The sequence below is a fragment of the Anolis sagrei genome, chromosome 1 (assembly GCF_037176765.1).
Source record: "Anolis sagrei isolate rAnoSag1 chromosome 1, rAnoSag1.mat, whole genome shotgun sequence".
NCBI lineage: Eukaryota > Metazoa > Chordata > Lepidosauria > Squamata > Dactyloidae > Anolis > Anolis sagrei.
Genome location: NC_090021.1, coordinates 16,341,013 through 16,359,004, shown reverse-complemented (window position 1 = coordinate 16,359,004; position 17,992 = coordinate 16,341,013). Strand labels below are relative to the sequence as shown.

At 42.0% G+C, this 17,992-nt stretch overlaps 1 protein-coding gene across 1 annotated transcript in view; it reads right to left on the bottom strand.

Annotated features, from left to right (window-relative positions):
* Positions 1 to 849: 849 nt before the first annotated feature.
* Positions 850 to 17,992, bottom strand: part of CLHC1 (clathrin heavy chain linker domain containing 1) — a 28,305-nt gene continuing 11,162 nt past the window's right edge. The window contains exons 6-12 of the mRNA XM_060754573.2: positions 15,402 to 15,520; positions 12,895 to 12,982; positions 9,878 to 9,984; positions 8,039 to 8,213; positions 6,799 to 7,001; positions 3,815 to 3,994; positions 850 to 1,387 (exon numbers count right to left, since the gene is read on the bottom strand). Of these exons, the coding sequence (XP_060610556.2) occupies positions 1,188 to 1,387; positions 3,815 to 3,994; positions 6,799 to 7,001; positions 8,039 to 8,213; positions 9,878 to 9,984; positions 12,895 to 12,982; positions 15,402 to 15,520 (1,072 nt within the window). The 3' untranslated portion in view covers positions 850 to 1,187. The remainder of the gene's footprint in view (positions 1,388 to 3,814; positions 3,995 to 6,798; positions 7,002 to 8,038; positions 8,214 to 9,877; positions 9,985 to 12,894; positions 12,983 to 15,401; positions 15,521 to 17,992) is intronic.

The following is a 17,992-nucleotide window of genomic DNA, read 5'->3' as shown; positions in this document are numbered from 1 at the left end:
GTGGAATGACCAGGGTGGGGCAGAGAACTCTTGTCGGTTCGAGCTAGGTGTGAATGTTTCAACTGACCACCTTGATTAGCATTTGATGGCCTGGCAGTGCCTGGGGCAATCTTTTGTTGAGAGGTGATTAGATGCCCTTGTTTGTTTCCTCTCTGTTGTTTTGCTGTTGTAATTTTAGAGGTTTTTTTTAAATACTGGTAGCCAGATTTTGTTAATTTTCATGGTTTCCTCCTTTCTGTTGAAATTGTCCACATGCTTGTGGATTTCAATGGCTTCTCAGTGTAGAGATAACTTCTATTTTTACAGCAATTACAAAAATAAAGTTCTAGATCTCTAACTTGCCCTGACCTTTGCTGTTTCTCAGGGCAAAGGGGAAGACTCTCAAGATAAGAGCGCTGCCTTGAAAAGTATGTGCATAAATATTTTAATATGGAGGATATACCATGTACAACTCAATATTATCATGCTTAAAGACATCTCCGGGGCCTGCCCCTTGTAACATCATGACATCTCAGATCTGGTCATCAGATCAGAGCCCCCAGTGGCGCAGTGGGTTAAACCCCTGTGCTGGCAGGACTGAAGACCGACAGGTCGCGGGATCGAATCTGGGGAGAGGCGGGTGAGCTCCCTCTATCAGCTCCAGCTCCTTATGCGGGGACATGAGAGAACCCTCCCACAAGGATGATAAAAAACATCAAATCATCCGGGCGTCCCCTGGGCAATGTCCTTGCAGACAGCCAATTCTCTCGCACCAGAAGCGACTTGCAGTTTCTCAAGTCACTCCTGACACGACAAAAAATAATAATAATCAGATCTCAGGGCTTGGAACAGTCTTAACCTGGCAATCAATGAAACAGGAAAGCTTTTATTTTTAGAGAAAGGAAATACTGGGCCAATAGGAAGCATTTAAAAAAACACAAAGTATTTAAAGCAAAATGAAAATAAAGGGTGTTTTAGTAAGATTGTAAACAAAAACAGCTCTTTTATATTTGTAACCAAATATTAATGCTTAATTAGTTCAGGGCTTTAAGTGTAATAATGGCTACATAATGCATGGATGGAAATTACTGTCATATAACAGCACGCACACACTTATTAAACATGTTAATTTCTTTCAATGAAAGGACCAGTCATAGGTTGAAGTTGCTTCCAGGGCAAAGGGCGGCACCTTGTGCTTTGCTGGGGAATTACAAGAAAACGTGCTCCATTAACTTGGCATCATCTGTATCGTCAGCGGGAATTTTCACCACTCCTTCCACGTCGGCGAGGATGGAGATTATAATATTGAATAATTTTTCCTTCTTGTTCTCAAGGCACATTTCAGCAATCTCATTCCATTCCTCCACGGTGCAGACTCGGTCTGTTACAATCATTTGAGCTAACACGTCTGTAAGTAAAAAGGAAAAAAAATGCTGCATTGTCTTTTTACTTGGTCATGATCCATATGCAATCAATATTTCAAAGGGATCCTAAATTAATGTTACTGTAGCCATACACAACTCTATTCAACATACTGCCCTGCAGTGGATTAAACCACTGAGCGGCTGAACTTGCTGATCAAAAGGTCGCAGGTTCGAACGTGGGGAGCGGCGTGAGCTCCCGCTGTTAGCCCCAGCTTCTGCCAACTTAGCAGTTCGAAAACATGCAAATGTTGAGTAGATCGATAGGTACTGCTCCAACAAGAAGTCATGCTGGCCACATGAACTTGGAGGTGTCTATGGACAACGCCGGCTCTTTGGCTTAGAAATGGAGATGAGCACCCACCCCCGGAGTCGGACACGGATTGTGTCCAATTCTGGGCACCACAATTCAAGAGAGATATTGACAAGCTGGAATGTGTCCAGAGGAAGGCGACTAAATTGATCAAGGGTCTGGAGAACAAGCCCTATGAGGAGCGGCTTAAGGAGCTGGGCATGTTTAGCCTGAAGAAGAGAAGGCTGAGAGGAGATATGATAGCCATGTATAAATATGTGAGAGGAAGCCACAGGGAGGAGGGGGGAGCAAGCTTGTTTTCTGCTTCCATGGAGACTAGGACGTGAAACAATGGCTTCAAACTACAAGAAAGGAGATTCCATCTGAACATGAGGAAGAACTTCCTGACTGCGAGAGCCATTCAGCAGTGGAACTCTCTGCCCCGGAGTGTGGTGGAGGCTCCTTCTTTGGAAGCTTTTAAACAGAGGCTGGATGGCCATCTGTCAGGGGTGATTTGAATGCAATATTCTTGCTTCTTGGCAGGGCGTTGAACAACTCTTTGATTCTATGATTCTATGACAGTGCTATTCAACAGTGGAATATTCAACATCAGAATGTGGTGGCAACTCCTTCTCTGAAGGCCTTTAACAGGCTGACTGGCCATCTGCAGGAATGCTTTGATTATATATTCCTGTGTGGTAGGAGGTTGGACTGGATGACCCATGAGGTCTCTTCCAACTCTTTGATTCTATGATTCTATGGCTGGACTTAATGACAGGGAAAAACCTTACCTTACTACAGCACACTGAAATGTGTTATTTTTTATTTTATTTTCAGCAGACAAAATGTATTTGCAAGCCAAAAAACTAAACTCTGGGTTCTCCTTTTCAACCAGTTCTATTTCCCAATAGTATGGCAGTCCCTAACTCATAAGATAAGTGGTATCTTTTCTGCCTAAGCGGAGCATCTTGCATTTGTCCCTGTTGAACTTCATTTTGTTAGTTTTGGCTAATCATCTCTCTAATCTGTTAAGATCGTTTCGAATTCTGATCCTGTCTTCTGGGGTATTGGCTATCCCTCCCAATTTGGGGTTGTCTGCAAACTTGATCATGCCTTCTAATCCTTCATATAAGTCATTGATAAAGATGTTGAACAGAACCAGGCCCAGGATGGATCCCTGCTTGTGGCACTACACTCGTCACTTCTTTCCAGGATGAAGAGGAAACACTGGGGAGAATCGCCCTCAACCAATTACAGATCCACCTAACCATAGTTTTGCTTATCCCTAAGGATACGTAGGGATACCAAGGTGCTTGTTTATAAAGCTATTGTCCTCCCAACTCTACTATATGCCTGCAAAACGTGGACTGCCTACAGATGTCACATGCAACTCCTGGAACGATTCCATCAGCGCTGCCTCCGGAAAATCCTGCAAATCTCTTGGGAAGACAGGTGGACAAACGTCAACGTGCTGGAAGAAGCAAAGACCACCAGCATTGAAGTGATGGTCCTTCACTATCAACTCCGCTGGACTGGCCACGTTGTCCGGATGCCCGACCACCATCTCCCAATGCAGTTACTCTACTCCGAACTCAAAACAGAAAATGGAATGTAGGTGGGCAGGAAAAGAGATTTAAAGATGAGCTCAAAGCCAACCTTAAAAACTGTGGCATAGACACTGAGAACTGAGAAGTCCTAGCCCTTGAGTGCTCCAGCTGGAGGTCAGCTGTGACCAGCAGTGCTGTAGAATTTGAAGAGGCATGAATGGAGGGCGAAAGAGAGAAACGTGCCAAGAGAAAGGCACGTCAAGCCAACCCCGAATGGGACCGCCTTCCACCTGGAAACCGATGCCCTCACTGCGGAAGAAGATGCAGATCAAGAATAGGGCTCCACAGTCCCCTACAGACTCACAAGAATTCTGATCCTGGAAGACTATCCTACTCAGCCAATGAGGAATAGCCTAAGTAAGTAAGTTTTGCTTAGTCCACATTTGACTAGTTTGTTTGCCAGAAGGTTATGGGGGAATTTGTTGAGGTCCTTACTGAAATCCAAATACGCTGCCTCGATGGCATTTCCCGCATCTACCCATGCATTCACAGGGGCCTTGCACAGCTATACTCACCTTTGCCGTCCTTGGTAATCTCCTCCAACAACTGTATGCAGTAGATGCTGTACTCTGTGTGGATAAGCGAGAGGATCGTCTCCCCAAGGGACATGAGGGCCGGCTTCCCTCTCCACTCTTGAGTCAGGCAGCTGATGAGTTCTGCCCCAGGACAATGCTTCAGCAGGAAGATATAGTCCTCTGAAACCAAGCAGCAAAGGATGTGGTTCTATTCCAGAACTGGGTGCAGTTTAAAGCTTCGCCAAGACAGTATGGGGTACCTAATACTGCCAGGCTTTAACTGCCATGAGATACACTTTATGGGTGGTAAAAGAGGTAGCAGATGGTACACAGCAGGGAAGCGTTCCAACCCTTTTGTTAATGAGTTTCAGCATTCTCTCACAGCAAATGGAAAAGCGGGCCCTAATCAACTAATTCTACCCAGTAACCCAATTCCTATGGTTGGCTAAACGGGTAACCGCTGAGCTGAGATGCACCCCTCCGGCAAGGCTTATGGAGGATAGACTCCCAAGGTTATATCATGCAGGCACATACACAGCAAACTGAAACACAGAAGCGTGATCTATCCCAACCATGCAAACAGGTTAGCAATAGAGTGAAATTTGTTGGGCGAGTGGGCTTATTAACAAAAGACTCTCCCCATAAATGTTCAGCAAAGTAACTTATTAGCAGGAGCATGATCCAGCACTAATAGCCCAGAGTGACAAAAAGTACAAAAACACACAAACTAATGTTACCTCTTCCATAGGAGATTTTTCCTGGTGGTAAAATAATTTAGTTGCACTATTTACAAGGTTTCCACCACACAAATAAAGCCCTTTATACTTCCCTCTTTGCTTCCATGCTGGGCTTCTTCCACAGACAGACCAATGTTATCTCTTCCATAGGAGGCTTTTCTTTGTAGTAAAATAATATAGTTGCACTATTTACAATAACAAGGTTTCCACAACACAAATAAAATCCTTTATATTTCCTTCTTTGCTTCCATGCTGGGCTTCTTCCACACACAGACCAATGTTATCTCTTCCATAGGAAGCTTTTCTTTGTAGTAAAATAATATAGTTGCACTATTTAGAATAACAAGGTTCCCACAGCACAAATAAAGTCCTTTATACTTCCTTCTTTGTTTCCATGCTGGGCTTCTTCCACACACAGACCAATGTTATCTCTTCCATAGGAGGCTTTTCTTTGTAGTAAAATAATATAGTTGCACTATCTACAATAACAAGGTTTCCACCACACAAATAAAGTCATTTATACTTCCTTCTTTGCTTCCATGCTGGGCTTCTTCCACACACAGACCAATGTTATCTCTTCCATAGGAGGCGTTTCTTTGTAGTAAAATAATATACTTGCACTATTTACAATAACAAGGTTTTCATAATACAAAAAAGTTCTTTATACTTCATTCTTTGCTTCCATGCTGGGCTTCTTCCACACACAGACCAATGTTATCTCTCCCATAGGAGGCTTTTCTTTGTAGTAAAATAATATAGTTGCACTATTTACAATAACAAGGTTTTCATAACACAAAAAAGTTCTTTATTCTTCCTTCTTTGCTTCCATGCTGATCTTCTTCCACATGGTGACAAACAGCTTCACTCTCACAGAGCCTCCTCTCACTATGAACTTGTATTGGAGCTTCACACAGTAGCTTTTTACACACAGCAGCCTTTATACTGGAGCTTTACACATGAGACTTTACAACCTGAAGCTTCTCACCCCAGGCCTTCTCACACTCGGCCTTCTCATAGACTAAGGTTTACCTCACACTGTGAGGCCTCCTCTCAGACTGAGACCTTTCTCCCACTGAGATTTACCTCAGACTGATGTCTACTAAGCTGCAGGCCTACCTGCTTATATAGAACTGTAGCTTTCGCTGAGTCATTGCATCCATTTAACCCTTTCAATGCTTGACTCACATTTTTGTAATTAAAAATACCTAGTTAATTTTTAATATTTCTGACAAAATTTACCCCATCACACACAGCCTTCATATCATCTCCCATCCTTGTATCGATGCTGGGAGTGTAAATGTCACGAATACAAGTAATCCCTTACTTAAACCCTGGGTAGCTATTAACCCTAGCCCATGATGTAAGGAGGACTCTAAAACCCTGGTGGCAGAAGACCAACTCACTATAGATGTTAGAAAAATCACAAACATACTGTGCTGTCACGCGCTAGGCCTATAGCAATTGGCTTTTGAACAGGACGTGCTCTTTGTGCCCAGCAGGAAGCCAGGGTGCCTCGGTTGAGAGGCCCTAAGGATTTTCCTATACAGAGTCTTTAAAAGCTTGAAAAGTTTAACAAAGTCCTTTATTATTGCTTAGGTCTTCAACAAAACAATCAAATACTTCTCAGATCTTCAACAGGTCAAACAAATACTTCAAGGCTTTGAATCAACTGGTGGCTTTCTTAATCTTGTCCACAAGGGACAGGCAACGGGCTTCGTGAACTGTTTCTTTTCTTTAAGAGGAAAACTCTTTTTAACCGCTCCTTGGGCGATCTACTTTCTAAAATTTGCTGGTGTGGGCTCTACTCCCGGCTCCAAACTGCTTCTTGGGTCCTGAGTAGACCTACCAGTCAAGGCTTTGTAGATTGTCCAGCTGGAATCCTTTGGAACTGTTTTCCCCAGAATTTTGTAAGGAACTAAGCTTCTCTAAGGGTGGAGCTGATTCACGTCCTGTAGCTAAGCTTTCAACTGTAAGACTGAGCTGAAATGGCTCCCTTTTCCTTCCTGAACCCTGGGGAAAGGAACGGAACTAAAAAAAACCAACGATGATTGACGGGTCATTGGCCCTATAATTGCAGAGCAAGGGAAACCACCTTATTGCAAAATGCATGGAACCTTGGAATACATGCAAATACTCAAAGAAAGAAAAGGAAGTTGGAGCTCCTGGTACAGCCGTACCAGCACTCATACCAATGGAATTTTCTGGGCTTTTAGACCTATACACATATCTTATGGCTTTGGAATGTACCTGTGGGCAAGCGATGGAACTGATGAAGGTAATCCATGGCTCCAAAGATCTGTCCCTGTCTGCACAAGCATAGGACTGCTTTCTTGTGTACCTTGCACGCGCTGTAGGCAATTTGAGCCAAAGCAAAGTACTGGGATGTGTTATGCTTATCCACGTCTGCATAATCGTAAATTGCATCGCCGGCCGCCTCAGATAATTCCAGCCTGCAGGAAACAAAAGAGGTTACCGTATTTTGGAACACTATGAAGACCAGCAGAGAGCCAGTGTGGTGTAGGAGCTTCAATGATGGACTAGGAGCTTTGGGAAACTAAGGTTCGAATCCCTGGTTGGTAATGGAAACCCACTGGATGACTTCGGAAAAGGCATGTTCTTCCAATCTCACAGAAGAAGAATATCAAATGGCTTTCGAAAATCTTCACAATACATTGCTGTGATAGCATGGTTATTAGTCAGAATTGCAAGACAACAACACAAATAATTTCAAAGTTATGGAGCCCTTGTGGTGCAATGGGTTAAACCCTTGTGCCAGCAGGACTGAAGACTGACAGGTCGCAGGTTCAAATCTGGGGAGAGCGCGGTGGATGAGCTCCCTCTGTCAGCTCCAGCTCCCCATGTGGGGACATGAGAGAAGCCTCCCACAAGGATGGTAAAACATCAAAACATCCGGATGTCCCCTGTGCAATGTCCTTGCAGACGGTCAATTCTCTCACACCAGAAACGACTTACAGTTTCTCAAGTCACTCCTGACACGAAATAAATAAATAAATTCAAATTGAAAAGTAATAGCAATGATAAAGATTCCTAGCATGTGAATAAAAATACAGTCTAAGACAGGGACAGGAAACATATGGTTCCCTAAAGGACGCTGGACTAGACTTCCATCCTAATTAATCAACATCCATGTTAAAGCATGGTTGATGGGAGTTGAAGTCCAAGAATGTCCAGAAGTCAACATCATTTGTGATATCTGGTACAAAAAACAAAAAGGAGAGGAAAGCCAGAAAAAGAACGGAGTCAGCTGCTATATCTGCATTGTCTCTCTTAAATAAAAATGCTCTATTTCCTCCCCCTGAAAAGGAGAGACCTCCAACTGCTTCCCAGAGCCTTTATTATCATTGGCCAACTGATTCTTTTGAACAGAGATTGGCAGGGATTAAAAGTTGAATATTTTATATGCCAAGCACGTGCTGTATCAGTGAGTTACGTAGCTCCTCTCCCAGTGTTCCCACTTGCCACTTACTTGTGCATGGTCAACCAGTGCATCACCAAATCCAACCGTTTCTCAGCCAAAGCACATTTGATGACTTCTGTTGTCAAGTCTGCAGGAAGAGGGTTCTTAGAAGCGATGCTGGCGTTTATGAGAGCTTCGCAGTACATGAGCAGAGGAAGGGTCTTCCCCTTCACACGGCCAACAGCTAAAGGGAGAAATCAGTGGGTTTAACTTCAAGCAAGTTTGGCAAGCCTATCCAACTATGAGGAGTGGTGGGAGTTGCAGCCCAACATCATATGGAGGGCTGCATGATTCATATCCTTGACATAAGTACCATATATACTTGTGTATAAGCTGACCCGAATCTAAGCCGAGGGACTTAATTTTATTACAAAAAAACTGGGAAAACGTATCGACTCAAGCATAAGCCAAGGATGGGAAATGCAGCAGTAAATCTATATAAATAAAAATGTAATGTTCGTTTGTGGGATTAACATAACTCAAAAATCACTGGACGAATTGACATGAAATTTGGACACAATACACCTATCAGGCCAATGAGTGACCATCACTTATAACCCCCCCCCCCCCAAAAAAAAGTGGAAAGGACTTAAAAACCCCAAAAAGCTAAATGACGAAAAGCTAAATGACGAAACAGGAAAAAACGGCAGGAAGAGGGAGGAAAGGAGAGAAAGGAAGGAAGGAAGGAAAGAAGGAGAGAAGGAAGCATGGAAGCAAAGAATGAAGGAAGGAAGGAAAGAGGTAGAGAAAGGAGAAAGGAGAAAAATAGGGATGAAAAGAAAAAGGGGGGAAGGAAAGAAAGAGGTAGAGAAGGAAGGAAGTGAAGGTAAGAAAAAAGGAAAGAAAGGAAAGAGGTAGAAAAGGAAGAAAGAGAAAAAGGGAAGGAGGGAAGGAAAGAAGGAAAGACAGATGTATGGATAGAAGCAAAAAGCGAAGGAAGGAAGGAAGGAAGAAAAGAGGTAGAGAAGGAAGGAAAGATGTAGAGAAGGAAGGAAAGATGTAGAGAAGGAAGAAAGGAGAAAAAGAGGGATGAAAAGAAAAAGGGGGAAGGAAAGAGGTAGAGAAGGAAGGAAGGAGAGAAGGAAAGAAAAAAGGGAAGGAAGGAAGGAAAGAGGAAGCGAAGGAAGGAGGGAAAGGAGGAGAGAAAGAGGGAGGGAAGGTTGGCCACAGCAATGCGTGGCGGGTACAGCTAGTTTCAAAATAAAAATAGATATCAATAAAATTACATTGAGGCATCAGCAGGTTGAATGCTTTTGAATATTTACAAAAACTGTAATTTCATAGAAACATAGATTCATAGAATTCTTGAGTTGGTGTGTGTGTATATATATATGTATATATATATGTATGTGTGTGTGTGTGTGTGTGTGTGTATATATATCTGTTGGTGGTGCTGAAACTAGTGTGTGTCTTACAGTTAATGGCATCTTAGAACTTAAAATATACAGTATTAGAATACATGTATTAAATAGTGAGTCCATTAAGACCTATGTGTTAAGAGAGATGTGCAATACTGATTAAAATAATGAAACTGTTATAATTTTTATAATTAAAATAATTTAGGGTTTTTTAAATTCCCAGTTAATAAAATTATTACAATTTAAAGTCACAAGAAGTGTCAATGAGTCTCAAAAATAAGTCAATTAACAATTAAAATAATAAAATTGTAATATACTACTGAAAATGAATCAGGAGTACCAAATTCTGTAACTATGTTGAATTTTGTGATTGTAAAGGCTTGCACACTGACTTTATGTACACTAAATGGTAGCTAATAAAGCTTGAAAATAAACAAATTCAGATTTTCAAGACTTAACGGAGACAAAATATATCTGAAGTTCACCGTACCCCTAAATTTCTCCATGGTTTCTTCATTGCAGAGCATTCTTCTTGGACAGTTTGCTGCGTATATTGCTGCGGCTTCATACTGTCCCCGGGAAAATAGTTCATTGAACCTAGTACAGAAGAAAGAACACAAGTGTTTTCCAGGATAGACGGGGCACACAAATACCATTTCCATTCTTGGTAATGAGAACTTGCTAGTTAGACCCAACTCTAGTAATCTGAAGACAGTAGTTGATTACTGGATCTTTCATATATCTCGTGTGACTAGACCAAGCACGGGCAAACTTTGGTCCTCCAGGTGTTTTGAACTTCAACTCTCACAATTCCTAACAGCCGATTAGGAATTCCTACTGGCTGCAAGGAATTGTGAGAGATGAAGTCGACCTGGAGGGCCGAAGTTTGCCCATGCTTGGTCTCGTCACACGAGATATACAGCAGGCCATCCACTTTCACAAGTGTTAGGGACATAATAATAATAATAATAATAATAATAATAATAATGGTAATAATAATAATAATAATAATAATAATAACAAAAACAACAACAGCAACAGGATCTAGAGATTCTTTGAGAAACATTCACAAATGCTAGAGAAGAATATTAAGATTCTGATGGAAGTTTTCCATAAAGTTGTATTGGAAGATCTAGAGATTCCTAGAGAGAACATTTTAAACCAAATCTGTGAAAGTCAGACCCCCAAATGTAGACAGACAATTATATTTTCTTCCCACCCACAAGTGGGTTTATTTATTTTTAATTTTAAGACCGGGCTGTGGTGCGGTTGGCTAGGAGTCAGCTGCATTAAATCACCACTGACCGAAATGTCATGAGTTCGAAGCTAGCCCAGGTCTGAGTAAGCTCCCGACCAATTGTCTAGCTTGCTGTTGACCTTTGCAGCCTGAAAGATAGTTGCATTTGTCAAGTAGGAAATTTAGGTACTGCTTATGCAAGAAGGCTAATTTAACTAATTTACAACACCATAAAAATCTCCAGCAGTGGGCGAAAGAATGAGGAAATACTCAATCAAAGACTCGGTGTCACAAGTGGACCATGAAGCGATAGCTCTCCTGGTGGCCAGAATTCGAGCATATCCTCATGAAGCTGAAATGTTAAATTGCCTCTGTGTTTGTCTATATATATTGTAAGTCTATGGCACTAGACTTACAACATATATCTGCCCTGAGTCCCCTGCGGGTGAAAAGGGCGGAGAATATAAAAACTGTTAATAATACAATGGTATAATGTTTATCAGGAGAGGAAGGCCAAATAGCAGAGAAGATTTTAAATAATTTTGCATTTATCAGACAGGGAAAGCTATAACTGTGTATAGCTATATTTGAATGACGTCTGAACTGAGAGGTTTTGTAACTGTTTCTTCAATTGGGGTACGCTGCCACCTTATTGCTTAGTATTCAGGCTGAGTTATATGTGTGGAGAGGATACTTAGTAACACCATTCTGTGCTATTATGGTGTTTATTTTCATCAGAGGGTTTAAATACCAATGATGTTCACACACATGCTGTTGTAATGTGTTAACTATAATAAAATGTTTTTTTTAAAAGGCTTAAACTCTTCTGGTACAAATGCGTAATGGTTTCTGTAAGTTAATGGCACAAAAGCTTTTGGTTACGTTTGATGTACAATTCTTAGATGGGTACTGGGTTCAAATCTAGAGTTAACAAAACAGGAGATTATCTCAGGAAACTAATCTCTGATGATAATTCCAAACCAAATTCCCGCTTTCTGGAATCTAGCCAAACAACCTTGGCCTAGCCTTCCTCAGGAATAAAAGAAACAGACCATAAGCAAGGTCCTGTTCCCACTGTCAGTATTCCTGGCTAATTCCTCTAGCCCTTGAATACTACAAAAGATTAATCCAGTTCTCCTATCTGGTACTATCCAACTGTGAACACCAACCGACTACCTAACTCCCAACTGACAAATCCCAACTGCCAAAACTCAAGCCTCAAATTCAAAAAGTACACTTTTTTTCCTCTATTTGAATGTTAGGCTCCGTCCCCTATTCCTAAGATGGCCGCCAGGGCTTCACTAGGCCCACATTCTAACTGTCCAGGCCGACAGGCTTTGCTAGGCCCACATTCTGGCTGCTAAAGATAAGATCTAGGGAAGTCATGCTACCCCTCTATTCCGCTTTGGTTAGACCACACCTGGAATATTGTGTCCAATTCTGGGCACCACAATTCAAGAGAGATATTGACAAGCTGGAATGTGTCCAGAGGAGAGCGACTAAAATGATCAAGGGTCTGGAGAACAAGCCCTATGAGGAGCGGCTTAAGGAGCTGGGCATGTTTAGCCTGAAGAAGAGAAGGCTGAGAGGAGATATGATAGCCATGTATAAATATGTGAGAGGAAGCCCCAGGGAGGAGGGAGCAAGCTTGTTTTCTGCTTCCTTGGAGACCAGGACGCGGAACAATGGCTTCAAACTACAAGAAAGGAGATTCCATCTGAACACGAGGAAGAACTTCCTGACTGTGAGAGCCGTTCAGCAGTGGAACCCTCTGCCCCGGAGTGTGGTGGAGGCTCCTTCTTTGGAGGCTTTTAAACAGAGGCTGGATGGCCATATGTCAGGGGTGATTTGAATGCAATATTCCTGCTTCTTGGCAGAATGGGGTTGGACTGGATGGCCCATGAGGTCTCTTCCAACTCTTTGATTCTATGATTCTAGGGTTCTTCGCAAATGGCTTCGAACTACAAAAAAGGAGATTCCATCTGAACATTAGGACGAACTTCCTGACTGTGAGAGCTGTTTAGCAGTGGAACTCTCTGCCCCGGAGTATGGTGGAGGCTCCTTCTTTGGAAACTTTTAAACAGAGGGTGGATGGCCATCTCTTGGGGATGCTTTGAATGCAATTTTCCTGTTTTTGGCAGGGGGTTGGACTGGACGGCCCATGAGGTCTCTTCCAACTCTATGATTCTATGATTCTAAGAGGGCCCCATTTGGGTCATGACCCACAGCTGAAGAAGCAGTGGATTAGGGACTCTTTCTTTCAAGCTCACCTTTCGATGTATTCAATGAGATCTTCCGCCTCTTGGCTTTTGGCAGGATCGCGTTCGAATACACTTGAAATGCTGGACACAATTGTGCCTGAAAAGTTAGACCCATCCAGAGGAATATTAATGTTTGATGCCACTCAGACCACATCTTACAAAATCACATTCCCATTGACCACGGTGGGTGAAACTAGTGAGACAAGAGGTTGCCCATCCCTGTTTTGTGTTCTCAGAAAACAGGGATGTGTTGTGAGTTTTGCAGACTGCATGGCCATGTTCCAGAAGCATTCTCCCCTGACGTTTCACCTACATCTATGGCAGGCATCCTCAGAGGTTGTGAGGTCTGCTGGAAACTAGGAAAACGGGCTTTATATATCTGTGGATTGTCCAAGGTGGGAGAAAGAACTGTAACTGATCACCTTGATTAGCACTGAATATCCTAGCAGTTTCAAGGTCTGGCTTCTTACTGCCTGGGGGAATCCTTTGTTGGGAGGTGATTAGCTAGCTCTGATTGTTTCTTGTCTGGAATTCCCCTGTTTTTGAGTGTTGCTCTCTATTTACTGTTGTAATTTTATAGTTTTTAAATACTAGTAGCCAGATTTTGTTCATTTTCATGGTTTCCTCTTTTCTGTTGAATTCGTCCACATGCTTGTGGATTTCAATGGCTTCCCTGTGTAGTCTGACATGGTGGTTGTTAGAGTGGTCCAGCATTTCTGTGTTCTCAAATAACATGCTGTTATCCAACAAAGGATTCCCCCAAGCAGTAGGTAGCCAGACCTTGAAACTGCTAGGCCATTAAATACTAATCAAGGTGGACAATTGATACACTCACGCATACCTCAAACAGGCAAGAGTTCTTTCTCCCACTCTGGACATCATTCACTGGATATATAAACCCCACTTGCCTAGTTTCCAACAGACCTCACAACCTCTGAGAATGCCTGTCATAGACGTGGGCAAAATGTCAGGAGAGAATGCTTCTGGGACATGGCCAGACAGCCCGGAAAGCTCACAACAACCCAGTGATTCTGGCCATGAAAGGCTTCGACAATCTATATAAATAAAAATGTAATGTTCGTTTGTGGGATTAAAAGAACTCTAAAACCACTGGGCGAATTGACACCAAATTTGGACACAAGACAGCTAACAACCCAATGTATGTCCTTCACTCAAAAAATTGATTTTGTCATTTGGGAGTTGTAGTTGCTGGGATTTATAGTTCACCTACAATCAAAGAGCACTCTGAACCCCATCAACGATGGAACGAACCAAACTTGGCACACAGTTCACCCACGACCAACAGAAAATACTGGAAGGGTTTGATGGGCAGTGTCCTTTGGTTTTGGAGTTGTAGTTCACCTACATCCAGAGATCATTCTGGACTCAAACAATGATCGATCTGGACCAAACTCTAGACAAATACTCATTATGCCCAAATGTGAACACTGGTGGAGTTTGGGGAAAATAGTCCTTGACATTTGGGAGTTGTAGTTGCTGGGATTTATAGTTCATCTACAATCACAGAGCATTCTGAACCCCACGAACGATAGAATTGGGCCAATCCTCCCTCACAAAACCCCCATGACCACAAGAGTGGGCCACAGCAACGCGTGGCTGGGGATGGCTAATCTATATAAATAAAAATGTAATGTTTGTTTGTGAGATTAACGTAACTCAAGAACCACTGGACAAATTGACACCAAATTTGAACACAAGACACCTAACAACCCAATGTATGTCCTTCACTCAAAAAAAATTGATTTTGTCATTTGGGAGTTGTAGTTGCTGGGATTTATAGTTCACCTACAATCAAAGGGCATTCTGAACACCACCAAGGATGGAATTGAACCAAGCTTGGCACACAGTGGGATTAACGTAACTCAAAAACCACTGAGCAGATTGACACCAAATTTGGACACAATACACCTATTAAGCCAATGAGTGACCATCTCTCATAAAAACACTGAAAAACACAGCTGAAGAGACTATAAAAGCCCAAATTACCTTACAATACATGTGCAAAACCACATATATACACATATACACAGACTGGGCCACAGCAAAGCATGGCAGGGGATGGCTAGTACATTTATAGAAGCTTCTTCCCTAGACCTTCCAGATCTTTGCTATTCCCTGATGATCTCCCATGCAAATACTAACTAGGCTTCACCCTCCTTAGCTTCCAAAATCAGATGAGACAGGATAGGTTCATAATGGTATGGCAGGACCAGGAGGATAGGAATTAGCCCGACTAACTGGGAAAACGAAATGCTACCCCAGGCATAGAGAACTACACACTACAAGACCCAGAAACATAAAACCGAAAACAGAAGAAAGGAGGAGATATACAACACAGAGCTCAAAATGTGGCAAAGGAGGAGACAAGTGAGATGTGCAAACAAATCCCAATTGAAAAGACAGCTATTTCCCACACAAATCCATTCATTTCAGCATCCACCACAAATCTTGTAATTTTGAACATTTTGTCATAGGCGATAATTCCTTTTCTTTACCTTTTGCGAGTTTCTCATTTTCTATCATTTGATGGACAAGCTGATGCAGGGTTTCAATGTTCCTGTCTGAATTTTCCCACATAGACACAACATTTGCAAACTGCGTCAATCGGTAAAAGCTGCAAACAGGAGAATATCTTGTAAATACTGCTGAGTCAATATCAGATCCCTGCTAATTCCCTGTGAATGGCTCCTTCAGGCTCCACTGACAGGGATTAGAATAGGTGAAATAGGTAAGTAACTGTGTGCATATGGTGTATATTTATTTATCGTGCCAGGAGCAAACCAAACAGTTGTATTGCATTTTTTAACAAACAAACAAACAAAGCACTAATTAATTAATTAATTAAACACAAATTAATTAATTAATTAAACACAAATTAATTAATTAATTAAACACAAATTAATTAATTAATTAATTAAGCGCAAATTAATTAATTAATTAAACACAAATTAATTTTTGTTTAGACCTGGCTACCATTTCCGAGATATGTCATTATGTATATGCAAAATCTCAAACACTTTTGATCCCACACATTTCAAGTAAGAGATACTAAATCCTGATTTGAATAACTAATTCATGGTCCTGGTTCTTGAACAATCTGCAAACCTCAGGACCAAACAAGATCTAAATTCTACTGGTCATTTAGTGAATGAGGAGGAATGTATTATTAATACATTTATTGATCTCTGTATAAGAAGGAAATAATGATTTCCATACTTGCAAACCATACTGTCTATATGTGATTTATATTAATTGTATTGTTTATTTGCTTATTTCTTGTTGTTTTACTGATGTGTTGTTGGTCTTGGCCTCATGTAAGCTGCTCCGAGTCCCCTTGGGGAGATGGTGGCAGAGTATAAATAAAGTGTATTATTATTATTATTACTGTTCAAATAAAACATTATAGGACCTTCAATATTTGCACTTCTACAGGGGAAAATCAAGTTTCATATGCACTTAGAATCATAAGATCTTTGGAAGAGACCTCATGGGCCATCCAGTCCAACCCCCTGCTAAGAAGCAGGAAAATCGCATTCAAAGTACTCCTGACAGATGGCCATCCAGCCTCTGTTTGAAAGCTTCCAAAGAAGGAGCCTCCACCACACTCTGGGGCAGAGAGTTCCACTGCTGAACAGCTCTCACAGTCAGGAAATTCTTCCTCATGTTCAGGTGGAATCTCCTTTCTTGTAGTTTAAAGCCACTGCTCTGTGTCCCAGTCTTCAGGACAGCAGAAAACAAGCCTGCTCTCTCCTCACTATGACTTCCCTTCACATATTTATTTATGGCCATCATATCTCCTGTCAGCTTTCTCTTCTGTGGGCTAAATATGCCCAGTTCTTTAAGCCGCTCCTCATAGGACTTGTTCTCCAAACTCTTGATTATTTTAGTCGCCCTCCTCTGGACACATTCCAGCTTGTCAACATTCCCATTCGGTTGGAGTGCCCAGAATATTCCAGATGTGGTCTGGCCAAGGCAGAATAGAGGGGTAGCATGACTCCCCTGGATCTAGACACTAGACTCCTAATGTAAGTATTATTTAAGTATTATAATTTATATTTAATATTATTTACTTATTTATTTACGACATTTATATCCCGCTCTTCTCACTCAGAGCAGCTTATATGAGTGGCATTATTCCATGCCTGAACAACAACAACAATTAAAGAACAATTTTAAACAACATGTGCAAACATTAGATGACTATTGTGCATAGATCCAAAGCCAGATGATCAGGTTCATATTCATCAATCCAAAGCCAATTCTAACTGTATTGCACAGATAATTATGCTGGGCCAAATGCTTGCTACCAAAGCCAACTTTTCACTTGTTTGTAAAATGACAGGAGAAAAGGCGCCAATCTAATCCTACTAGGGAGGGAGTTCCACATTTGAGGGGCCACCACTGAGAAGGACTGTCTCTTATCTCCACCAGTTACGGCTGTGGAGGTGGTGGGACTGAGAGCAGGGCCTCCCTAGAAGACCTTATATGTGGCTATCATGTCTCCTCTCAGCCTTCTCTTCTGCATGCTAAACATGCCCAGCTCTTTAAGCCACTCCTCGTAGGGCTTGTTCTCCAGACCCTTGATCATTTTAGCCAGCCTCCTCTGGACACATTCCAGCTGTTGACATCTCCCTTCAATTGAAGTGCCCAGAATTGGACTCAGTATTCCAAGTGTGGTCATAGAATCATAGAGTTGGAAGAGACGTCATGGGCCATCCACTCCAACCCCATTCTGCCAAGAAGCAGGAATATTGCATTCAAAGCACCCCTGACAGATGGCCATCTAGCCTCTGTTTAAAAACCTCCAAAGAAGGAGCCTCCACCACATTCCGGGGCAGAGAGTTCCACTGCTGAATGGCTCTCACAGTCAGGAAGTTCTTCCTCATGTTCAGATGGAATCTCCTCTCTTGTAGTTTGAAGCCATTGTTCCATTGCGTCCTGGTCTCCAAGGAAGCAGAAAACAAGCTTGCTCCCACCTCCTTGTCACTTCCTCTCACATATTTATACATGACTATCATATCTCCTCTCAGTCTTCTCTTCTTCAGGCTAAACATGCCCAGCTCCTTAAGCCGCTCCTCATAGGGTT